The sequence below is a fragment of the Lagopus leucura genome, unplaced genomic scaffold, assembly GCF_019238085.1.
Source record: "Lagopus leucura isolate 7727_CA_CO unplaced genomic scaffold, USGS_WTPT01 Super-Scaffold_100004, whole genome shotgun sequence".
NCBI classification, from domain to species: Eukaryota; Metazoa; Chordata; class Aves; order Galliformes; family Phasianidae; genus Lagopus; species Lagopus leucura.
In genome coordinates this window covers 55,237,573-55,264,227 of record NW_024962264.1, presented here as the reverse complement: position 1 = coordinate 55,264,227, position 26,655 = coordinate 55,237,573, and the positions used below count along the sequence as shown (strand labels likewise).

The following is a 26,655-nucleotide window of genomic DNA, read 5'->3' as shown; positions in this document are numbered from 1 at the left end:
TCATGTTTTCATTTGTAACTAGTGGTCGTGTCAGTAAGAACACTTGCCTTCCAAACCCATTTACTAACACTTTGTAGAACTAGCTTCTCAGCCTAAACAATGCCAAATTTTGATTAAATCAAAGTATTTGAGTATTTCATAGCAGAGATCCATGGAAATTGAAGTCAGAAATTGGAATACACCCACAATACATATTTCTTCAGGAGTGAACTCACATTAATCACTCCAGCTGCCACATGAAAAGCATGTAATTCTAAGTGTTGCTAAGAAGGCAGTTCGTCACATCAAGGATAAAGTCACCTTCCTGCCTCTGGAGCTTTATGCAAAAATACATCAGCTTGACGTTTTTTCCCCTCCATTTTTTTCTTTTCCTCTTAGTAAAACCATAGCAAGAAAATCCTCCATTTTATGATTCAAAATGCCTCCAGTAAGGATAAATCAAATGATGTCACTGTGACCAATAAGATTAAAAACAGATGAATTAGAGCTTCTATAAATAGAACACTTCTACCTCCTGCTTTTTGCAGCTTGCTTGAAGTTTTAGATTAACTTGATTACCTTCATATGCTTCATTATGAATCTTCCAACCCATTTAACAGCATTCCTTCAGACAAGTCTTCCCCTTATGGAACTGATAGTTGCCTTTACAATGCAAGTTCTTTGTGTCTTTTAATTCATACCTTTTTTAATTAGCTACACCTTTCATAATTTATAAATCACATTTGTTATATAACTTGACAAAACCAAGGTGGAATTCTGGGGACCGTTACCCATCTTGTAGGGAATACTCTACTTCAGTGGGTATTCTCTGTTGAAAAGTGCTGTATTTCAGTAAACAATATTGAACTATAACCATGCAGGGTTGTATGACTCATTTTCAGTCCAGGTCTGGTTGGGGTTTTGTTGTTGTTGTTGTTTTTTGTTTGTTTGTTTTCCTATTTTGCTTCAGCTTTGGGTGCGTGTCTCATTTTCAAGTATGGAGGCTCCCTCAAGGACAACTTCAGTTCTTCGGAAAAGTACAGGGGGTGATTTGGTTTTTTTTTGTTACGTTTCCAATAGCAATTCTAATTTTACACAACGCTAGCATTAACAGACTTCCAGGAATTAAATATATATTTCTGTATCTATCTATACATCCTCACACAGAAAAGATTTCTGTCTGGACAGTCAACAGGGGAAGACATTGTACAGAGGGAACTCTCAGGATACAACCAGTCATCGTACTGACTATTTCTGGTATTACTTCTGTTTAGCTTTTCAGAAGAACACACTTTGTTCTTTACTAAAAATAATTTTGAAAGTTTGTGTTTCAATTGAACCTCAACAGAGAAAGTCTGATTTGTTTCCTTCCACTTCTTAGTTATAGAAGTTGAATGCTACCCTGGTCTAGATCAATTTCACTTTAAGGATATCAACAGTTCCTTTGCTATCACTGAGCAACTCTTGAAGTTATGAACATGAGTCAGTGTTCCATTGAACGAGGCCGGAGGTCTAAGAATCCCACAAGACTGATTTCTATAGAATAACCCTAAAACAAGAAAGAACATTGGAAGAAAAATGACATTGATTTCAGTGTATTTTTGCATGCTGTGGCTTTGAGTGTTTAAGAGTAAGCCACCTGATTAAGCTCTCACATGTGTTCAGAGCCTCTCTTGTTTTGGCTTTGTTTGGTAGAAGTCATTTGCTGCAGTTGAATTATTTGATGCTTTAGCTCATCTACTTCATTTGCAGCTTTGCTCTGGGAATTCAATAGAGCTTCCCAACCTTCTACAGAAGCAACATTTGCATTTCAAATAGCATAACTAACTTGTGGAATTTCCAATGAGAATGAGTAACAAGGGAAATAATTCAGAATGACATTAATGAGCATTTTACCTGCTTTTTGCAGGATTTCCTTCTGCTGAAGCATATTCCTCTCTTCTACTACACTTAGATCTTCCTCCACATTTTTTTGATCCCAGAATTTCCTGCTGTATTCCCTTCAGCTACACCTCAAAATCCTAAAGCATGTATTGATCTTCATTATATACATTCATTTTTTTGTCATCTGAAATAGTTGTTTTTTTTCCTCTTTTGGTGCAGTTCCATTATAATGATCTTTCACCAAAAGAGCTTGTTCAAAATGACCTTCTTCTCTTCCATACACTTAAATTAACTCTGCTGCCAGAACATTTGAAACGTGGAACCATTCCCTCAGCAGGCATCATTGTAAGGTGAACACCCAAAGAGTTACCATCTAAAATATGCCTATAATTACCCTAAACTTGTAACAGGCCATAACTCCTTTAATTTCCTGACAATCTGTACTAAAAGTTAACAAATGAGATTTTTGATGAAATTTTATTTTTCCTTCATCCTTGAACACAGTTGTTCACAAATATACACACTGCCCAACAGTGATTATGTGAATAAAATGTGACAATTAAGTGAAGAATATTTATAAGCTCTTTCTTAGCAGAAAGAAAAGTCCAGTAGAGAGACACATGCAGATTTTTTGAATTGAATGTCTATACATTTCATTTGAAAATCTGCAGGTGGAGTATTTATGCTGGCTGAAAATTGAATCACAAATATACTAAGAAAAATGATAACTTTTTTGCAATCTTGAAACTTGTTCTCAAATTCCATTATCACAACAGAAAGCACAGCTGCATATTTTCTGCTGCTCAAAGAACTGTGGTTAGCCAATGTATCTAGATTCCTACCATTATTTGCCACCACTTGAGTTAACTCTGCACTGTTCTCACTCCATGTCCTGGTTTCAGACTAGATAGGGTTAACAGCACACTGATGTTTGGTCATTGCTGAGAGATGGGTTTTGCCAGTCACTGGCCACCGCTATGATGGCAAGGGGCAAGTGGCACGGGATGGATGCCCCTGCTTTAAAGATTTAAGGCAATTTCTAAGTTGGTCATAATTCAGCCTCATTTCACAGTCTTAGAGGATCTGAAGTGTACATAGGTTGAGTATATGTCTATCAGAAAAGATTTCAGTTTTATCTAGCTGATATTGAATGTAAAAAAATCAAATCACCAAAGACACCATCCGCTTATTTCCAGTTTCTACTGCATTCTGACTTTTTTTTAATACCTGAAACATTGTTTCTCTTACATTGTTAAGCAAAAGAGTAAATCACATGCCTAAATTCTCATGAATGCTATGTACTAATTAATCATTTACAGTCATTCTTTAAAACTCTCCGCACTATAACCTTCCATTTCTGCCCCGAGTCTCAAGCACTGCTCTAATGTTTACAAAGTATTTAAATCAAAATGAAACTTAGATTTCTCCTTCCCCAAATCTTAAAGAATTATAATTTGCACTTTAATAGGCAGACATAAAGAACACAGTCTTATACTTTACCTGTATTCTTTCTTTGAGCTTCTGGGAATGTTTCTTCCTCTCATTTATCTTCTGACTTTTCTCCTCTAGGTCTGCCTCCAGTTTCTTTACCTGCTGCATCCAAAAACCTTTCTCAGCCTCTGAGCAATTTCTTTGCTCCATTTCTCTTTGCTGATGATGATTCTTTGTTTCTGTCATAGATTGCTGTGTAGACTTTTTCAAAGACTCTCTTCCCCTCTCACAGGAGGCTTGCAGTTGGTTTGTTTTCTGCGTATATTCTTTAATTGCTCCTTGGTTCTCACTCCTCAGGTTTTCCATTTCATTTATTAGAACTTGTCCCTCCATGCTCAATTTTTCAGCAAGAATATCTTCATCTAAATTTTCTCTCCTAGATAGTTTGCATTCATTTTGTTGTCCATTGGTCAGTTTGTTTTCAAAGTCTGCATTAGAATCTACTGTGTCTGTGGAAAGGGCCACATGTGTGACTTTTACTTCTGCTCTTGGTTCCCTCTCTTCCACCTGCTTCTTGCACAACGTTAACTCTGCCAAGGCTTCTTCCTTTAGTTTCCTGTGTTGTTCTACTGCAGTTTCAAGGGCTAGAATATGTTTTCTCAGCAACTGTTCTTCTTCAACTTTACTTTTGTACTGGAGAATAGTTTCCTTCATCTCAGCAAGAATGTGCTGAACTTCTTCTTCATGAGCTTCTCTCAGAGCCTGTATACTATCTTCATGTTCATCATTCTTAGTGTTCAGGGCATATATCACCTACAACATGAAGAAGAGCAACAGGACCTAGATCAGAAGACCAGAAGACCAATAGAAGAGCAATAGAACCTAGTAAACAACAGTGTTATGAATCCAGTTGCTATATTTATAAAAAGAATTACACTACTATTAAACATTTTTTGCCTTTTTTCCTCACTAGCAACAGAAGGGATAATTACAAACTGCAAATCCTTGCAAGGAAAGAAGACAATACTGTGAGAACTTTTTTTTTTTTTAAACACTTTTTTTTAGACAATGCTTTTTTTTTCCCCTTGAAAAGTTATTACCTCATACATCAGGTTTAATCTTTCATACACAGCCCCTCCTCAAGCTGACTGACTCCACATTAGTAATTCAATTCCTCTCACCTTCATTCCAGCAGCACCTTCTGCCACACTGCCTTTAGCATTATCTAGTGCTGAGAACCTACAGAGGCAAAAGTCTGCAGTCTGTGTTGTATAAAGACTGAATGTTTTTCTTGGATTACTGAATTTGCTTGGATGCATTTAACCATTTTTGCGCTGTTCATACACTGAGTAACTTGCTCCATTTCAGTTATCCATAAATGAAAGCAAACAAACATCTTGTGCAAATTTACTTCCTCCTTGGCAGTAACGAAATAAATCATAGAATCACAGGGGTTGGAAGGGACCTCAAGAGATCGAGTCCAAACCCACTGCTAAAGCAGGCACCCTGCAATAGGTTGCACAGGTCTTGAATATCTCCATAGAAGACTTCACAACCTCTCTTGGCAACCTGTTCCAGTGCTGTCACCTTTACCACAAAGAAGTGCTTCTGCATGTTTGTACATAACATCCTATGCCAGGTTTTAGGCCATTACTCCTTGTCCTATTATTACGCACCACCTAGAAGAACCTGGCCCATCCATTTGCTTCCCATCTCCCTTCAGATATTTATATAAATCAGATCCTCCACAATCTTCTTTTCCTGAGATTACTCAGTCTTTCCTCATGTGGGAGGTGCTCCAGACCCTTCAACATCTTTGTGACCCTCCAGTGGACTCCTAGGAGATCCCTGTCTTCTCTGAACTGGGGAGCCCAGAACTGGACACAAATATAGAAGCTGTGAAGAATCACAGATGCAAAACATGGTCTGGATACATTTCTGGATTCTGGATATGTGGTAAAAGACAGTAATGACATCATATTCCAGAATACAAGCAGACAAGAAGTCATAGTCTACACTTAAACACATGTATTGTTTGACCTTAGATTACATGTTGTAAATATTTCTGTTATTTTTGATAATTTTTTCTATGAAACAGAAATAGTTACAGGATACTAAACAGAATCCTTTACACCACAAATGGTAACTGAAATTCCACCACTAACTTTTTTTTTTTTTTTTTTAATTAAACTTCCTCAGGAAATAGACTTAAAACTACAAGGAAACTGTGAATTTTGCCTGTGGCTTTAGAATGACCAGTAATTATCTCAGGCAATTCTTCAACTAACTAGCTCAAATTAGTAATCACATATCTGTATTTGATTTCAACAGCAAAACAAAAGATAAGCACTAGAACACCCAGCCTTTGTGATTTAAAAACTTCTAGCCTTAGCAATGAATTTATCTACTAAATCCGCCTGCCTCGTATTATGTCATATTTGGTCTGACAGTTGAATTTGGATTCCTCCAAAGTCTGACTTAATTGTCAAAGTTCCTCAAATTCCACTGTGCGTTAGAACAAATTGGAGACATTCTACAATAATGGTTATCACCAACTCCTTAAATGAGTCACCTAAAAGCTCTGGAAGAAACCCATCTCCCTGCTCTATCGGTTATTCCTATCCATCTGTTCAATAGTGGCTAGAATCACAAGGAAGAATTCTCACTTGAAAATGCATGGCTTTCAATTTAATATTCAGGCTTGACTATTGAAACCAATTCTTCAGTATCTTAACCTTCTTAAAAGATTTAACTTTCAGAGGGCTGCTGGCACGTACTTTCTGAAATTTAAGCCCCTCACAAATGCCTTTCACTCCCTACTGAATGTAGGGACTGCATTCCTATTCCAGACACCTCATTTTAAGAGACTAGAGTTATGTGTAGATGAATCTGGGAGTTTATGTGCATTCTGCTGTAAGGAAAAATACTGAAAAATTATTTCAACACCTGCACATTGCAGTGCACACACTGCTTACTAACGTGGTACAAGACTTCTGCTTTTCTTTATGCTGCAGTAAAATAGCAAAAGAGAAAATAATCAGCTCTACCTCATTAGTGAAGACAAAGGTAAAGTATTCAAACTCAAAAAGACTTCTGTATTCCTACAGTAGCATCAACAAATACTATTACTACAGTAACTTAACTACCACAATTAAAAAAAAAAAAACAAACGGTTCTAGCAGGTTGCCTTATTAGCTGAAAAAGAATCGAGACAGTTTGGTATGGAAGATAAGGACGATAAGAAGAAGCAAATAAAGAAGGTTGTCCTTTGGACCCAAGCTAGTATAATACCTTTGCTTTCTAAAAGTGGACTTGCAGGTAGAAATACCAAAATCTCTACAGTAAGTTTTCAGATTACATAGCTTACTATCATCACGTTCAAGAGAAAAAAAATGCTATAAAATACAATTATTTTCATAAGAAATTCATGGCTGTTTTATCCACTCAGTGTGATAGTACATTAAAATTTACTTGAATCAACACAGACCACACTGAGGTTGATTTTCACTTGTAAAACCCAATAAAAATACCTTATTTCAAGCTTTTAATTGGCAGCAAGTTAAAAATATTTTTCCAAAATTTCCCACCACTCAAACTTCTGTCCATCCTTGTGTAATAGGCACAGCTAACAAATTAGTAAAGGCAGAGATGCAAAGAGCCACAGCCAGGATCACCAATCTCCACATTTAATGCTAGACCTGGTTGCCCAGGGTCCCATCCAACCTGTCCTTGAAAACCTCCAGGAACAGGATATCCATTTATTACTGTTCCTTCCATTTTGACATGGAAACCCTAAGAAACAGACAACTACCTTAAAGCACAGCTACCACAGAAGGTCCACAGCAGCCACCAGTAATTACTGCAAGAAAATAATAAGAAGGAAGTTTCCTATACAAGAGATGGGATTAATCTCTCCTAACACCACTCCTTCCATCATTACACATCTGATCCAGGTTAATCAAAGGAGAAAGACAGGTGCCCCCAAAAGGCAACATTCCTGTTTCCAGTGCAGTTGTCTAGAACAGGTAATGTAAGTGAAATGAATTCTTCCTAGTGTTTTGGTTTTGATTTTTATTTTTTTTTTTTTTATTCTGCACTCCCAGATTCCCAACTTTTTCTCTCTGTAGAGTTGACAAAAATCATATGTAGAGGTATGAGACAAGTTTGAATTCTTAAAAGCTGAAACTACTTCATTTTCCTCTGCTCCTTTCTTCTATGAGGTGTCTGTAGGCTGTAGAGAATCTCACTTCACACTATTTTTATGTCTGCACATCCACTTCATGTTGCCCTACAAACTAAAACATTTAACGTTTAGATACTGTACAAATCTACTTTGATGCAGGATCTTGGAAAAGTAAGCCTTTTGCAGCTTCCCTTTGCTTTCCATCTCTGTTATTTTTTTTTCTTTCAATCTTGCTTTGGTGTTTATGACTCTCCTTGAATTAGTATCACCCGAGACATTTAGTATGCTATTTGTTTTTACTTCCAGATAATTCATTTGTGAAATAAGGTGAGCTCACACGCAGATGATTTTAGCTTCTGCCCCCTACAATCTGTTATCATAAACTTTTTTTTTTTTTTACAGTTCCTGATTCATGTTGCATCTTCTCTCTCAAAATCCTTTCATACGTAACTCTGAAATCACTTTACAAAACTTAAACAACAAAAGCACCTTAATTTTAGATTCTGAGTGCAATTAAAAAGCCGGAAAAAAAAATCAGTTCACATGACATTTACATGAAAATTATTTCCATTTCTATTTCTTTGCTCCCCTCATGATGAATCATATTAAACTGGAGTATTTATCAAGTTGAGCAGTATTCAAATGCTTCCATGGAGAATAATTATCTTTCAGTAAAAGTAGGTGAAATTTGTGTCAATTAAAATCCACAGGTTAGATGAAAACTCTTAAAATAACGCTTTTTGAAAAAAGCTTTAAAATGCTTTTTCATTGATAAATCCACTGATGTGTTTGATATACAGATGCACATAAAAGCAGTGGTTAGGAGCAAATAGATTTCAGAGTATTTTCCATTCACCTACTGCAATCTCCATCTTGGGAAAATTCTTGCATAACTCCTGAAGACCTCAATTACCCCATAAATCTTTTGCTTTTACAGTTCTGGGTAAGTTCATCTTGCAAAATTGTTTCATACAGTTAATATGCAGGAAACAGATGCCTTCAAAAAAAATCACTTTTATACCTGTCCCATCTGTCTGCTTTAAGATCACTGTAATGCAGGTGAATTTTCAGTACAAACGTTAAAGGGTCTATGCTAAGAAAAGGAATTAAAAGGCCTTATCTCCGTGTATCTCACTGAGAATGTTTTTTTGTTGGGTTCTTTTTGCTACAAATCTTCAAGGCGTCTAAAATTGTAGATACATGTTTAGTTGTTTTAAAGACTTGTTAGCTTTTGTTCTGTTTTGCTGATCATTCTACGCACCTAATTGAAACTTCAGCTTTTCTAAAGAGCTTTAACAATGTTGGTACAGATTAATGCAACATCGCCCAGTTTTACAATAAAAGAAGTAAATCAAAGATGAACTTCATGGATTTGATTTCTGCTTTTCCAAAATATTTCCTTACTTTAAATGCATCATTTTCAAAACTTGCAGATACAAGCAGCAGAAACTTACTGTGTCGTATTTATGTTGGAAACAGTGACTGCACTACAGGCCCAGGAAGCATTGCCCTAACTCTGACCAGACTGCACTGCCTGGCTGCACGAATGGGCAAAGAGCTGCACTGTGCTTCATTCCTCATCCAGAAAATCGTGGATAAGAACAGCAAGGAGCACTGCCAAGAGCACCTGCCCTATAGTTTTGAGACATTTCATTATTTTTATGAAATTTTTCAATATACTAGCTAAATAGTAAGAATAAAATTAAGCAATAGCATTTACAGGTACCAGCTATTGCTTTAAACAGCTCCAATATCAAATTCCAGAAGTGAAAAGTGAAAGATACTCAACTGTAATCTCATAATTACATTTAAAGGTAACACTCCGTCAGTATATAGTCACAACCAAACACTGTAACTTCCAAATTCAATTATAATAGAAGACTCCTCTGGTAGCAATCTGTTTTAAGTTAGAACTGTCTTTAAGTATTTAAAGACCAAGTCATACAAAGTTCTGAGCAATTATATTAAAAGGGTGCAATGAGTTCATCATCTTAAGAAAAAGTCCTATTTGAAAACAATTTTATAGTTTCCTTACAAAATAAAAGAAGTGCTTCTTCAGTAATAGGGTTACACGATGCTCTGCTTTCCATGAGCACCAGAAGACAAGTGAATATACAGAACCAGCACAACCAGGCCTGCCTGAGCTAATGTGCTCCACTTGGAGACAAGATGAATTGACCCAATCTTGGCACTAGACTAATTAAATTCACACACTTTGTGATGGTTTTAAATACCTGTGAGGAAAAACTCGAGTGTCTACTTGTTTCTAATGAAAGCACAGGTTAAGTGGTCTTCAGCAGCAAATAGAGACTGCCTGGTTGTGTACACTCAGGAAAAAGCAAATAAACTGCTATGGTGAGATAGCCAATGTCATTAAGATCTGACTGTAGATGCATGCATGCATCTTTAAATGTTGAGGAGCCTAAAACGTATAACATTAGAACATTTAAATGAGAATGTCTTAAACTGACCTTTAACTCAGGTGAAATCTTCATTGTAGAGTGTTGACCTCCACATACTGCTTACAGAAATTGTTAGTAGAAAGGTACAGATACAATGTCACTGAGAACTGTACTTAATGTACCCATCCATGAAGAAAAGATACAATGTGAAAAACTATAACTTCATAATTCTTCCCTTAGCAATCAGTAGGTCACTAGATATTTTATTCCCATTGCCTGTAATACATTTATTAATAAAACACATTTTGTTTATAAACAAGTAGTTTATATAAGGTTGCTTCAAATACTAACTTGAATTTAATATCCAGTTTCTATTATAAAGTAGCTTTTGCTTATCGATTACTAAGGTTGTTCATTTTCTGCAAAATGACCAGTTACAAATTTGTATGTTAGGAAGATATAACACTATAATGTGATGGAAAGCACAGCAATAATAGCAAGGTGGTAAAGTCTCTGGCTGCAGTAAATGAGAACAAGCCCAAATACAGCAGCTGTAGATGTAGAAACAACAACAACAAAAAAACAATTGCTCACCTTTAGAAGGCCTCAGATAGGGAGAAACCTCCAGCAAGACCTCTTCACCTCTCAGGCCAACCCTTAAATGAGGTCTGGGAATGGGTGGATCCTGGCTCCACCATTTCTGGTTACTCAGGTTCATTGCATGCACCTGAGCTCCCCTGGGTTGGCCCTGCCTTCCCAGCAGGTGCTCAATCACTGCTTCAGGCTGTGATTTTGCATTTCTGCTACAGAAGGTAATCCTGATACCTAGATATTCTTCTACTTTTTATTAATTTCAGCAGCAATGTCTATCCATCTAAATAATAAGGTTCGGAGTAATTTCCCAATGGAAACGGTGGTTTTAGTACTGCTTTTAACACAATTACATGATATTGTACATAGACTGAATGAGCTAGGAGTTCCCATCAAGTTCTGTAAGGAAATAATAGTGCTGACAGGTAAAGAAATTGTAGTCTATACATTTTCATCAGCTGATAGTCAAAAATAATGATATCTTTGAAATCCTGATAGAAAATTGTACATAAAAATCATTAAAATGAATAAATCATCAAGTAACGTACATGGGGATATTGATAGCTAAGGATCTTTTTAGGACCCATCGTAAGCAGCTTTGTAAAATGATTCTCTCCTTCTTTCTTTCTTTCCCTATGTGGAAGCCAGTTTGTTTATATTCTTTGCCCCAAAAGCCTGATCCTAATTTTTACGCTGTTCCATTTTGCTTCATTTCTGTAGAGTACTGAATACCACTCCAGAGTACTGGCATCAAAAAGCCTCAAGCACACAGCACAGCTCTGGTAGCGCACCAACTACATGCACGACAGCTGAGTCACCCAAAGCGCTGGTTACTGAGTATCATCAATACATCATAATAAATAAGGTCAACGAACCTAGCCAAAATTTCCAAAGAAAAGCAACATATTTCAACTAGAAACATGAGTAGATAAAAGGAATGCTCAGACAGCTACAAGTTGCTCAGCTGATAAATGCTTTCAGAGTAAACCACTGGGATTTTTTATTTACCACTTTTTATGATACATAAAACAGGAAAGATTAAATGATCTGATATGCTGCAAAACACTGAAGTGGTGTGAACAGCTGATGTGCTCACACACGCACCAGATGACTTGGTAATTCTCTCCAGAATCTTAGACCTCTAGAAAGAAACTGATTGTCATGGGTTACTGTTAATTTTCTTCACAGACACCTGTATGGTGCCATGTTTGGGATTTTTGATGAAAACAGTTTTGATATGTCTTAGTTGATGTATGGCAGTACGCACACAGAGCCAAGAACTCTTCTACTTCTTGCACTGCCCTGCCATTGAGGAGCTAGGGGTACACAAGGAACAGGGAAGGGACACAGCCAGGACAACCGATTCCAAATGGCCAAGGGAATGTCCCATACCATATGGCCTTCCAGGCTCCAAGCGTACACTGCTGGCTTTTTGTCCATCAGTACCGCTGCAATCCTCCTTCACAGAGCTGAACAATAAAAGAGTGTATTTCATACACTTTTATGCTCAAGTTAGACATTCTCCTTTATATAACTAATGAAAATGGTTTTTACGTATCTGGTTGATTTCCCACTGAACCTTATTAAATAATGTTCATATTTTCTACTCTCCTGACTGAGCAGAGGGGCAACAAACCCCCCGGCGACTGGTGGTGATAAGCAGCCAGAGTACATTGCATTTTCAACTGCTCCACATAGAGCCATTAAAGAACATCTGCCTATGCTGCTTCTTGTAGAAAAGGAATTCACTTTCTCCCACTTGACATTTCTTTCCCCTGCAGGTGAAAAAAAAAGAGTTCTTATTGTAATTTACCAGCAATTAACTTTTCCCTGCATTGGCACTCTGTTCCTCCATTTAGGCCCATAGCATTCAGCACACACAGAATTCTTGCCAGACCACTTGACTGGTTTTAAATAACAATCTGCTTAACCAGAAATACTGACACTTAAAACATATTTCTTGCATCAAGGCTCCCAACTTCCCAATACAGTCAGTCACATGAATCCCTACGGAAAGTGAGCAACTATCTCTTCTCATTAAAAATACTCCACCATTGTTGCCCAGGAAATTGTTTATAAAATGAAAATGACAGAGTAGCTCTGCTAACCAGGTAAGATCACCATCCCTACTTCTTTATGCTAGGCTTAGTGCCAGAAGCACAGTTCAGAACATTAAGTTTATTTGAGCTCTTCTGGCAGAGGTTTGAAAAGAAGCCTGAATAACACGGATATCTGTTATCTGTTCATTATCCAGTTCCTGTGGCCCTGCCCACACTGCCTTTTCAGTGAAAGCTGATCTCTCCTCAGCACTCTTCTCCATGAATTCATTTGCATTTCTCATCCCATTTCAAGCAATTGGGACTGTCCTGAATCTGTAAGCATATGAAAGTCCTGGAACAGACAGTGGATGTTAGAACTTGTGACAGCAGGGAACCCAATGCTTATAAAGTCACCACATATTTTAAACACTATTACTGCTAAACATACCAGAAATACAAAAAATTGGCATGCACAGAGGAGCATACCAAGGGTGCAGTGTCTGATGGAGGAGACTAAACTTAATTACTGGCATAAAGTTGTGCATTCTGCTACAACCATGAAAATGCACCACCTTCAAGTAATTCAAATGCACAAGTGTTGCAGAAGGTATCCACCAAATAAGCGTGTGATCTGTGTATAAGAATGACAACTACAGATGCGCGTTCCCATCTGGAAGCAAAACATTCCTTGTCTGAACTCTTTTAGTTCTTAAATCTCATGAGCTTTTTTCTTGAAACTCAAAGCACAGCTCACTGGGACACAGCTGCAATGCAACCCGGTTTTCATGTCAAAATCTAGAAGACATGGCCTCTTGTCATTCAAACTCACTAATTTTACCAGGTCTTTTAAATTTTTTACTTGCATCCATGAGAATAATAATTAAAAAAAAAAAATCAGGTTTAATTCTTAATTTCTTCTCTTTTTATATATATATATATATATAGTATATTTGTTTTGGTGTTATTCCTTTAACATTGTGAGCTGATGCTTTAAAAGAAGAAACTCAACTGTACAATGAACTATAAATTGTAGTAATGAGTACATGTCAGCAACTACTGCTATCACCATCTGAAACCTGCACATTTCATTTCAGACTCCCAAGCCCTAAGTTTCTGTACCAGGAGAACCCTGTGCTGGCTTGGCAGAACAGAGTAAATGCAACGCAGTCAAAGTTGAACACCTGGGACATGCAACAGAATAAGTGTGCTTGGTGAAATAACAACAGTGGAAAAAGTCAAGCATCTAAAAACACTGCTAAATGGCCCCTAATGGGCTACAAAAAACAGTGGTTTGCTGTCTGAAGTGAATTTTGTGTTTGTATTTTTTTCTGCAGTACAGAAAAAACAGAACATGACTGAAAGTATAAAAACTACACTTTTAAAAAGTATAAAAACTTACTCTCCTTAACTTCTCCAAAAGCAGAAATAGCAAGGCAGTACAATGAGAGCTGCTTTCAAGATCTGTGTTTGGATTACTTACAGAGGGTCCCAGCACCAACACAGGTCTTAAAACATGATCAGCACTTCATGCAGGGATAGAAACTATCATCTCAATCAGTTCAGTTCTGCTACTGATGACTGCACACTACTCCTCTGCCCCTGAGTAGGAGGCAGCCACTGCTGTTTGTACAACACAGAAATGGAACACAAGGCTGTCTCTCTATCATACACCTGATTAAAACATCGTGTACTTATTTCTCCTCTTGGCACAATGCACAGTGGATGAGTAATCAGATTTTATTTCCCCATCAATGAAATCCTGTCATAATTGGAACAGAAAGTCGTAGCTGTGTATCAAAAGACAGCAGTATTTCATGCTACGTTAGAAACAGGAGAGTACTACAAACAAACCAAAGTCAAAGGAGAATTCATGATGATGATACCTCCTGACTGTAATATCGACAATAAATGAGAGTAATTCAAAAGGGAGCTCTCAAAGTTCCTTGGCCAAAAATGAGTATACCAAATGTGCCACAAAGCAATTTTTCAGCTAATGCAGTCTCAGATCCTTCTTCTTACACTATTACTATATGAACAGTAAACATCTAACTCAGAATATAGAAGGAAAAGCATATTATTAGAATTCCAGCTGTGTGCTAAGTTCTCTGTAAGCATGGCACTGGAGCAGAGAAAATTGGTACTTAAAAGCTATACTCCAAAACAGAATAGTTTGCTTTTCAGAAGAACTTCCTGAGCTTCAAGTATAAGGCATCTTTGTTTCAAATGACTTAGAAGTACTCAGATGGGGAGTTCAATTAAAAGAATAAATTGCCTCATTCACTTTTTAACAGTAAAAATTCAGCAGGAACATACAATTTGATGAAGGCTTTCCTAACATTATGCCAGGATGCTGTGCACTGAGGGGAATTTTTTGTCTTTTTGCTGCTAAAATAGCTTTCTAGTTTTTTTTTTTTTTCCCCCAAGCCAAAGACTATAAAGTAACATAACAGGTTTTAGAAAGGAATAATGTATTTTATTCCCCTCAAAAATACAGTTGAGCTTGCAGAAACTTCAAAAAGAATTGTTATATAAAAAGGAAGGCATAGAACTCTCTATGGAAAATGAGTGCAGCTTTGGAAAGTTGAACAAGGGTTTCATTTTTCAGATCTCATCGTTATGTTCTCAGTCTGCTGCTGAGAAATGCAACACTCAGTAAGAGGAAGCTGGTGACCGGTCAGCTCTTCTTCTGTGAAGTACCATCACAGAATCACCAAGATTGGAAAAGACCTACAGGATCATCCAGTCCAACTGTGCACCCATCACCAGTAGTTCTCACTAAACCATGTCCCTCAACACAATGTCTAAATGTTCCCTGGACACCTCCAGGGTTGGTGACTCCACCACCTCCGAGCAGCCCACCACCAGCTACCATTTAATGGAAACACAGGCGTTGCTTATCAGTTGAAAAAAGGGATAATGTGATAATTTCTTTTTTCTTTTTGAGTGATAGTTACATATTTTACCTAATGTGCAACTGAGTTCTGGACTGAAAACAAGGAAACCGAAGAAAACTTAATCCAATTTACAGTCGCCTTTCACACACACTTGACTGTAGTTGAAAAATCAGTAACTGTTAATGAACAGAAAGTTCTTCTCTGTGAGAGTACTGAAGGAATGCTCACTTATTTGGAAAAACAGCTTGCCATCACTGCAGAATCAAAGTGTACTTTAAAGTGTAATGTACATTCACGGGCAAAAAGTAGAGATAAAATTAAAACATACAATCAAAGCACCAGTAAGTAAGCATTGGCATATTACAGTAGACTGAAAATAATACAACTAAGCATACGTGTAAGTACAGGTAGCTCCTGTGTATGTATTCATACACAATATATGTTATCACATATAGTTATTTTTAGGAGAGAACAACGACATTATAACTAGCTAGCATTTCTGACTCCAACAATTCAATGATTTCCTATCGTTTGACCTGCATTTGCAGTCAGTGTTCTTTCATTGCAAAAACGTCTTAATCAATTGCAGTGAGGTTAATGAGTACGTAAAGCTGGGTTTTTCTGACCGACAACAGTGTAACACAAAAATAGCTTAAAAGGTTAAGGGCCACCTGCCACAGATTTCCTCTCGTTTCTTAACGTAGGGTGGGAAGCATTCAAAATATTTCGTAGCTCAACCTGGTATCGACTAGAAGTGGCAGTGCCGCACGGCACGGCAGTTAGACAGTGAGTTCTCCTCCATCCCTCATCAGAGCGGCTAGGTGTGAGCCGCGCACCGCCAGCCACACAGCAGCAGCGGCCAGGGGCGAACCGCTCGGAACGAAGTCAGAGCGCAGCGGCACGGCGGGGCGGCGGCTCCCAGCCCCTCCCGGAGCCCCGGCTGCCGGCTGAGCCCCAGCGCGGGGCAGCCTCACCTCCCCGGGTAGCGACTTACCTTGGTGAGCTGGGCGATCTTCTTGCACATTTGCATGTGAATTTCCTTATTGTATCCTTCTGCCGATATGCCGCGAGGGGCTTTAGATCCATTGCAAGTCCCGTGTTGCCGGCTCTTGTTTATGCCGGAGGCCATTAAGCTTTAAATATTCTAACCGAGTCTGTCCTTATACGCTCCGGGCTGCGCTTTCCCGTCCTGCTGCTCGCCTCCCTCTGCACTCACTCCAAGCCCGAAGCGCTGCAGGAAGTTCAGCCCCAGCCCCGGGCTGGAGCAGCTGCTTCTCCCATGCGCGCAGATGTCCCGCTCCTTCAGCACAGCGCTCGGCCGAGGCAGCGAGCAGCACGTGCGAGCCTCACGAGCGGGAGTTCTTTTTCTTCTCCACTTCTAAGGGTGCTTCCGCCAGGAGGAGATGCCAGCGGCTGGATGCTACGCTTTCCTCACAGGACACGCCGAGCAGCGGCACAGACGTCGGTGGGGATCCAATAGAGAGACTGCCTGCAGATTAAATCGCGTTGCCTTTTTGGGCTGCTGCAGGGATCATCTGAGAGGATGATTCGGGCACCTTTCATCAGCTCTGTTAGTTGGCAACCCTTTGCAAGTCCAGGTGGACCAATAAAGTGGCAAAGAAAATCTTGATCAATTTTTGCTGCTCTGCTGAAAGCAGAATGAAGGGGTGCTTCCACCTCCGCCCCGCAGCTGAGCCCTGGTGGGCCTGCCAGCTCCCCTGGGCTGCCCTGTGCTCACATAGGAAAGGCAGGAAGAAAACTGACACTGCTCACTTGTCTTCATCTGCAGCCATTCCCTCTCTTCAAAGGGCCAAGCATTCCACACTTAAAAATAACAAAAACAAAACAAAACAAAAAAAAAACAAAACCAAAAAAAAAACCACGCTGAAAAAAGCAGGCAAAAAGCAGAAATATGCAAGATACTAAAGTAACATCTTTTTTTCTTAAAAAAGAAAATGGTTAGTGAACACGTTTAAACAAGTCTAGGAAAGGAGAAGAAAGCAAAGTAAGGTGAAAATAAAGAGGTAAAGATGAAAAAGGAGAAAGAACAGGTAGTGGAAGCTGAGTGTTGCTCAGCATCCTGTGATTGTCACTGCAGCCAGTAGTAGAGAGCCCACAGAGCAAGGTAAGGGGCCCGCAGCCACTCGAGGGAACAGAGGCTACTCCTGCCCCCAGACTCACCTCCTGGCAGTGCCTTCCTTCCTCCTGGGCTAGAAGCTTGTGCTGGGCTTGAAAAAGAGCTTCAGAGCTTCCTCAGGGCACTCAGGATTGGAAAAGAGGATTATCCGAAGTCAGCTAAGAGCACTGGGAAAAGAATCTGTGAAAAAGAGAAATCCTCAATGAGGGCAAAAAGAGATAAGGCACTGCTAAGCATAAGCAATCATAAGAGGAGACAGATTGGGCAGAAGAACGCCTGAAGGCAGCAGGGCAGGGAGGGAGGAGTGAGAAGATATAGGAAGAGAGGACTTTGGACACAGAAACCAAACCCTTTAATTGCTGGGAGAAAAAAGGGGGACCTTAAATGAAGGCTGACTGAGAAAGTCATAGGAGATAAGGGCCAAGGAGAGATTATCACAGCTATTGGGAGATACTAAACTGGGAGGAGAATTTAGCCCAGACAGAACATTCGTAAGGCAAGAAACATATAATCTTTGCACACAGTAATGACATTCATCAGTGACTAACATGCTGCTGCTTGAGAACAGAACTTGTTCTATGCTTATGGCATAAGGACACTCCATCATCAATTGTCTGCTATTTCATATGATGTGTACTCACACCAAAGTTTAATTCAGTTAAACCTTCTCCACAAACTTTCTCATCAATTTGAAGGAAGAAAAAGGTAGAAATATGCACAAATTTGATAAAATTGACAAACTTATTAATTAGTTCTCTGGATTTTCCAATAACAGCATCTTTTTCCTCAGGAAAAATAGAAACAGCACACACATGCAAAAGAGTGAAAACAGAACACTATTTAAGAAGAATGTATTGTGTTTTAAAAGTACTTACAATAACTTACCTGTGTTATTGCTCTAACACAGAAATAGCAACCTCTGTTTTTGTTTGTTTTGATTTGTTCTTTTTCATTCTCTCTTTTTTTTCTGATAAACAGCAGAATTTATGGCTGGACCTGAATGCATGCCTAGATGGAGACTTGAGACAAAGCAAGGATGCCATAATGTGTCATTCAAGTGTGTGCTATATAAAAGTGGACCTTATGTGAACCCTGCAGAACACATAAGTGAACGTGAAAATTTTTGTTGAACTTAGAGCTGTATATGGTACAGATACAGTTTAGAATAAAAACTAGAGCAGTTTAAACAGAAAACATACTTCTGCTTGAATTATTATTGTAGAACTAGTTTTACATTCATTATGAGAGAAAAGATAGTCATCACACTATCATCTCTAAGCCTGTGAGCAATTGTATATGCAACTGTTTACGAGGGTGGATAGTGATAGGACAAGGGGGAATGGTCTTAAACTGAGACAGGGGAGGTTTAGGTTAGATATTAGGAGGAAGTTTTTCACACAGAGGGTGGTGAGGCACTGGAACAGGTTGCCCAAGGAGGCTGTGGATGCCCCATCCCTGGAGGCATTCAAGGCCAGGCTGGATGTGGCTCTGGGCAGCCTGCTCTGGTGGTTGGTGACCCTGCACATAGCAGGGGGATTGAAACTGGATGATCACTGTGGTCCTTTTCAACCCAGACCATCCTATGAAACCTTAGTTTACAGCTTTACTGTTCAAGTGCATGGACTGATTTACTTTTAAGAGTAAACAACTGTTTGTCTTCCACTTTTGGTACCTGCTGCTTGTTCTAAAGCAGACTGTACAGATTTTGAAATCTATATCCTCCTCTGTAGTTCTGTTCACTCAGCCAACTGTGGTTTGCATACTGTACAGACTTTTGTTCCACAAGCTTCAGTCTTCTCAATGTTAGAGTTTAGCAAAATACATTACATAGACTATCATTACATGAGAGGATGTTCTTTCCCATACTTTGATGGAAGACTGGGCTATTCTACATCAAAAAAAAAACCAAAAACATTCTGCTCATTGTACTCTCCCAAAGTTTGTTAGGTCTTTTTTTTTTTTTTCCATAATGTAAAATTGAGGTAGTATTTACCATCCTCTTTCCGTATGGAAGTCAGTAGGACTTCTGATGAGCTCTGACTTAAAATCACATTCCTTGTTGTTTTAAAAAGCATGTGTAGGAAAACAAGCAAACAAACCAAACAAAGGTTCTCCTTCTATTATATATCTTTCTTCCTCTGTCTGAAGAAAAAAAAACGAAAACCGAAACAATAAAAAATTTAGAACAAAACCTGAATGCAATGTAAGTAACTTTTGAGTTCTCGTCCTTTCACTGTGCTACCAAAGCAATTTGACATCGCTCAGTTAAGAATTGCACCTTGTCCTGTCGCGTATTTAGATTATAACAGTGACTCAGATGTCAGAAACGTTCTCTGATAGTTGATCAGTCAATGTCAGTGAATATATCAGTAAGGAAAAAGCCCTAAGTTGACATCATTGGGCTTTCATCCTGATTTCAGCCACCCAGATACCTGCTGGGAAAACAATGCGGTGAGCTGCAAGCGGTCCAGGAGACTCCAGGAACCTATAGATGCTAACTTTGTGGTTCAGGACAGACTGATTGGAGGTGGAGTGTTGCTGGTGCTCACCAGTGAAGGAGGTCATTATAGACATATAGATTAGGCAGCCTGTGCTGCAGCAACCATGCCCTGGGTGAGTTTGTGATCTAGAGGAATGTGGGCCTGGCAAAGAGTGGAATTAGGACCCTGAACTTCAGGAAAGGCTGTTTAATGAATTGTTGGACAAGATCTTAGAAGCTGTCCTTAGAGACAAAGGAGTGGAACAAAGCTGGCTACTCTTCAAGGATGCCTTTCTGAGAAAGCAAGAGCCCTCCATCCCTCAGAATAAGAAAGCATGCAGAGGAGGCAGGAAATAGGCATGGCTTGGAAAGGATCTGCTGGTCAAACTGAGGGAAAAGGGCCTGCACAGGCAGTGGAAACAAGGACCTGGGAAGAATACAGGGATTCTGTCCAGACACGCAGAGATGGGATTAGGAAATCCAAGGCATGGATGGAACTGAACTTGGTAAGGGATGTTAAAAACCACAAGAAGTGGTTCTATAGGTACACTGATAAGAAGAGATAGGGCAAAGAGAGCATACCTCCTTTGAAAAATGAGAAAGGAGAACTGTCTACAACAGATATGGAGAATGGTGAGATACTCAGTGAATTCTTTGCCTCTGTCTTCACTGGCAGCCAGGATTCTCCTATTTCTCACAGCCCTGAACTCTTGGTGGGAATGGAGGGAGCAAATCTGCCCCCACTATAAGGGCAGAGCAGTTCCAAGATCACCTCATGAGACTGAATGTCTATGGTGCACCCCAGGGTCCTAAGAGATGTGGCTGATGTGGCTGCCAAGCCATTCTATCATATCTGAGACATGGCTGTCAGGCAAAGACCCCAATGATTGGAAAAAGGGAATCAACACTCACGTTTATAAGAAAGGGATGAAGGAAGACCTGGGACACTACAGGCTAGTGAGCTTCCCCTCTATGCCTGGGATGACTATGGTACAGATCCTCCTGGAAGACATGTTAAAACACATGAGGGTCAAGCAGATGATCTGAAACAGCCAGCACAGCTTCATCAGGGGAAGGTTGTGCCTGATCAATTTAGTGGCCTTCTATGATGGAGTAATAGCACCGGTGGACAAAGAGAAGGAAACTGATTTTACCTGCTTGGACTTCTGCAAGGCCTTATACATGGTCCCCCACCACATCCTGATGTCTAAGTTGGAAAGATGTGGATTTGAAAGGTGGACCATTTGCTGGATACAAAATTGGTTGGAAACTTGCAGCCGGAGGGCTTTAGTCAATGGCTCATGTTCAAGTAGAGGCTGGTGACAAGCAGCGTCCCCAGGGGTCTGTCTTGGGATTGATACTCTTTAACAACTTCATCAATGACTTAAATGATGGGACCAAGTGCACCCTCAGTGATATTGCTGATGACACCAAGCTGAGCAGTTGATATAGCAGAAAGAAGGAATGCCACCTGGAGGGGCTTTGACAAACTTGAAAGGTGGGCCCATGTGAACCTAATTAAGCTCAACAAAGCAAAGTGCAAGGTTTTATATTTTGGTCAGGACAATCCCAGATATGTATGGGAGAGCTCCTCGAGAGCAGCCCTGCTGAGAAGGACTTAGGGACACTGATAGATGAAAAACTTAATGTGAGCCAGCACTGTATGCTAGCAGCCCAGGAGGCCAATGCTATCCTGGGCTGCATAAGAAGATAGGATGTCACAGGACAAGGGAGGTGACTGTCCTTCTCTACTCTGCCCTTGTGAGGCCCAATCTGGAGCACTGTGTCCAGATGAGGGGACAATAACACAGGAAGGATGCTGAGCTTTTGGAGAGGGTCCAGAGAAGGGCCATGAAGAGGATCAGAAGGCTGGAGCACCTCTGCTATGAAGATAGGCTGAATGAACAGGGCTCATTCAGTCTGGAGAAGAGAGACTGCAGGAAGGCATCATTACAGCCTTCCAATATTTAAAGGGAAATCAACTTTTTACACTGGCAGATAGTGATAGGACAAGGGGGGAATGGTTTTAAACTAAAGGAGGGAAGAATTATATTAGATGTTGAGGAAAGTTTTTGACCAAGAGTGTGGTGAAGTTCTGGAACAGGCTGTCCAGAAAGGTTGTAGATGCCTCATCCGTGGAGGTGTTCAAGGCCAGGTTGAATGGGGCCCTGGGCAATGTAATCTTCTACTTGATCTACAGGTTGGCAATCCTGCCTGTGGCAGGGGGGGTTAGAACTTGATGATCCTTGAGGTCCCTTCCAACACAAGCCATTCTCTGATTCTCTGGTCAGAGTCAGCAAATGGGAGAAGGTACAATTCTGCATATTTTTATAAAATCCTTCCCACCAAGCATATTGCTCACATGGCTGAAACACATGTCAGGAAGGCTTTTGTAACACATCTTTCTAATTCTTAACACCTTGTGTGATATAAACATCAGTATAATTAAAATAAGGTCATAAAACTCATCCACTTTACCTCACTATCTCAATTGAAACCAAAGTCAATCAATTCATCATTATTTACTGCCAACACAAATCTATGTGTCATATGCAAGGTAAGGTCCACAAATCCCAAATTCTAAGACACGAAGAAGATAACTCTGCTGCACATGTTTAATGCATAAGCTTGGTCCTTTGTTTAGTGTATTACAAGTAGCTTTCACAAACCACCGTTAATACAGAGCCCTACTCTGCCACTATGCAAGTTTCACTGAAGTCAGCAGGATTTTTTATGTGATGGTAAAATTAAACTGATACCTCAGGTTAGACTGTATTTCTGTTTTCCAGCTCAATAAAATTTTCATTTGAAAATGGTACAACAATACAAGTAGTCATTAACTGTCATGATACATTTCAAATGACAGTATCAGTAAAACAGACTTACAACTTCTCAAGTCAGTGTCTCAGCAGAGGAAGATGCATCCCTAAGCGAGATTCCAATTTAATGCATAACTCACTATCCTCATTATTAGTCTCTATTTAAATTCATCTTGATCCTTAATAAAAAATTCGGGGATGTTTTTTTCCTTTTATCAAGGAAAAACAAACCAAACTAAACACTGTAAAGAGAGGTAAAAGTGTCCAGAAGACCCATAATAACAGCTATCCTTCCCCATTTAGTTCACTATCCTATTTCCTATACAGCTTGTCTAGAGGTTGAATGACAGAAAAAGGACAAGTACTTCAGCCACCGGTAATTTCAATGGTGGGATTATATAACTACTTTACAATTTTTCTTCCCCCCCCCCCGCGGGCCTCATAAAGCAAACAGCATTTGAGAGCCCCATTCAAAATACACCAGAAGTGGTGCTGATTTCCTCACTGACTAAAAATAGGAACTATTTGAAAATGTGTATACAGTTTTATAGCTGACAAACACAAGCTATGGAGGAACAGAATCTCTAATTACTACTGCATAATGATGGCTCTATTATGGATGAAATATTACTGTGTGTATTTTTTAATATGGAAATTGAAACAGGAATCAACCAGATGCATCAGTTATACGAGCCCTGGCACACAGAGGAAATAGGATAGCATCAACTTTCCTTTTTTATGCTGTTCTTTACCCAGTGACCTACAACTGAAATTACTACAGAGTGAATGGCACGCAGCAAGTCTGGCTTACCCTGTGTCATTCTGTATTTGTTCACACGTGACCGACAAAGGAAGATAAAGGATCTAAAACAGTGACACCAGAAGAGGGAGAGACAACCAGAAAGAGACAGCATAACAGATGAGGTGACTACATAGAGGGACAAGGAGAAAATCTTCATCACTCTTCCCTCCAAAGCCTGGTGCAGCATCTGAGGTTCTGATTTTCATCTTTCCTCTTCACTACCTCTTGGCCTGCTCTGCCCACCTCACTCAGGCTCTGCAGGACTATGGTCTGAGCTCAAGCTGCTGTGGTTGTTATTTCAATGCCTGTTTTGTCCCCCCACTCAGCTCCTCCTCCCTCAGGAAGCAGCTGGTTCTCGCTGAGGTCTGACATTTAGCTCAGATGGGAGTGAATCCCAAAGGGTGAGCTAAGTGAGGAACATGGGCCTATGGGTAGGACATGGCTGGAGGCCCTGGGGAGGCTAATCAGGGCCACATTAGTGCATCTGGGGCTCTAAACCATAACTTGCAAAAATTCTGAAATCAAATCTCTCCATAAGTTAAACAAGGAAGCTAGTATCACAAGGACACATTTACGCTTATGGGAATCTGGATGCCTGTGGCATATTTACCCTGAAAGATGCTATGTCTAACCAGACTAGGCTTCAATTTGTCACAACAGAAGCCTGACTTCCATTTCAATCCTGAAATAAAAAGCCTTGCAGAAATATTTAAAGCAGACTGAAGAAATAAATCTCACGTCTTGGATGAAATCGATCATAAGGAACAACAAGGTATTCACAAGGGAAAATCTCTATTTGTCCATCTGAGATTCTGAGATGCAGGCAGACATCATGAATCTAAAGTAATTCAGTTTGCATTCTTCGTTTAATTTAAAATAAAAATCCTGGGTTTTAAAGCCACCAGAATCACACAATTTTACCTGCTCTTTTCTTCCTATTTCAATCTTGTTCTCCATAACTAGACTTCTGTATTGGAAAAAAGCTGGATAAATTCAATTTTCTGGTACAAATATCTTAAATGGAAAGATGATTACATTGATATTGTCCTAAAAAAAATGAACTTGTAATCAAAACAAACACATGCAATCCAAAAAGGAACAAAAAACCCTCAGTGGGGATTTGCTGTTGATTATCATGTTTTTATAGTGTAACTGTTTCTCTGACATTACAAAAAAAAAAAAAAAAAGGAAAAAGTTTTCTTTAATGTATAGGATTCTATGTTATCATTATTATACTTGAACATACAGAAACTTATTTCCTTTTCCCTAGGAGCAGAAGAGGATTAGTCCAGAACGGTAGAAGTGACAAGTTAATACAAACTACAAATTACACATCTAATAAGGAAGATATCTACATTAACATATAGCAGTACATTTATATGTGCCACATGTATAAATCATTTAAAAATTATTTTTATCTATTTTTTTCCTTGTGCTGTCCTCCATTCTCCACACATACTCATATAATCCTTGACACATTTGTAAAGGCAAAATCATTCCATTATTTCGTTGATAAAAATCTACTATTTAAAGAAACATTGTGACAATCCATATATGAAACAATACTGACCCCTAGTGCTTACCTGTTTTATTCGTTGGATTTTTTTCTTCTCAAACAAAAAGCGACTTTTCTTTAGGATGGGTTCTGCATATTTCATGCATTTCTATTCATGATGGTATATCATCCATCCCTACTAAATAACTGCTGTCAGTAGAGGTTAATCAGACATGTTTCTCAAGCCCAAATGCAGATAGACATCAGCGACCCTAAGCTCCTACTTTCCACAGTTCAATACTGCGGTTCACATTTTTAAATGCTTTCTGTTTAAAATTAATAAGCACTGAGAATGTTTCCTCTCAACCGATCATCCACTATTTCGCTGCTTGTAAACTATCATCTCCTGTCTGATAGCATGTGCTGTGAACAAGTCTGGAGTTTCAGCTTAGCTAACTCTCCACTTCTTAACAAGACACGAAATTTATTCTCCTGTTAAATAACTTCTATGAAAATATTATGTTTCATAACAAATAGCTTGACAATTTAGTGGAGAAAAAGAAAAAGTCTTTTACTCACATTAGTAAAAGATGCAATCTGGAGAGCAGAAATATTCCTTCCAACAAGGCAGGTAAGACCTTTTTTGCCCCATTACAGTAGAGACAAATTAGAAAGATGTTTCAGTAGGAAATGTAGAATCATTAAGGTTGGAAAAAAACACTAAGATCACCTAGTCCAACCATCAGTCCATCCTCACCATGCCCACCTTGGCCCCCTCAGTGCCACATCTCCACATTCCTTGAAGGAATCTGAGGACAGTGACTTCCCACTCCCCTGGGCAGCCTGTTCCAATGCCTCACTGCTCTTTTTGAGAAGAAAATTTTCCTACTATCCAACCAGAACCTTCCTTGGCACAACATAAGGCCATTACTTCTCACCCAATTACCTAGGAGAAGAGGCAGACGCCCACCTCACCACAAGGTCTTTGCAGAGAGCTGTAGGAAGCAATGAGGTCTCCTAAGAGTCCTCCAGACTAAAGGAGAAACTGAGTAAGACACAGAATTTATTCTCATGTTTAATTAAAGGATTTCTTTGAAAAAACGATGCTTACAACAAATGCTTAGAAACTCACACCAGTAAAAGATGCAATCTAGGAGGCAGTTGTACCCTTTCCACTGAGGCAGTTACAGCCCTTTTATGTCCCCTTAGAGCTGACAGAAGACAGAACGGTGTTTCAGTAGCCTGCAACTTCTTTTAAGCTTTGACAATCCACCCAGACAACTACACAGACACCAGCTGTACCAAGTGAACGTGATTCCCCTTGTTACTCTTTACAAAAGGTGAAAATAAACTTTAAATATGGTAAAAAACACGTTGCTCCAGACAGATGAGCCTTTTTAGTTTGTCTCACTTAATGATCGCTCCCCAAAGGATTTTCATTACGTCTGGACACAAGCCAGCCTGCCTTGCTTTGCCACCCCGCTTGCTCGGCCTGAGGCTCCCGCTGCAAAGCCGCCGCT

At 39.4% G+C, this 26,655-nt stretch overlaps 1 protein-coding gene across 4 annotated transcripts in view; it reads right to left on the bottom strand.

Annotated features, from left to right (window-relative positions):
* The window catches only part of FAM184B (family with sequence similarity 184 member B), a 43,068-nt gene extending 17,212 nt beyond the window's left edge, over positions 1-25,856 (bottom strand). The window contains exons 1-5 of one of the 4 annotated variants that reach the window (XM_042871503.1): positions 25,715-25,856; positions 25,224-25,342; positions 17,585-17,720; positions 16,398-17,227; positions 3,364-4,107 (exon numbers count right to left, since the gene is read on the bottom strand). In XM_042871503.1, the coding sequence (XP_042727437.1) occupies positions 3,364-4,107; positions 16,398-16,532 (879 nt within the window). In that variant the 5' untranslated portion in view covers positions 16,533-17,227; positions 17,585-17,720; positions 25,224-25,342; positions 25,715-25,856. Of the gene's footprint in view, positions 1-3,363; positions 4,108-16,397; positions 17,228-17,584; positions 17,721-18,425; positions 18,598-25,223; positions 25,343-25,714 lie in introns of those variants that run through there. The other 3 variants (XM_042871506.1, XM_042871505.1, XM_042871504.1) reach the window with 3 other exon arrangements.
* Between the last annotated feature and the right edge of the window lie 799 nt (positions 25,857-26,655).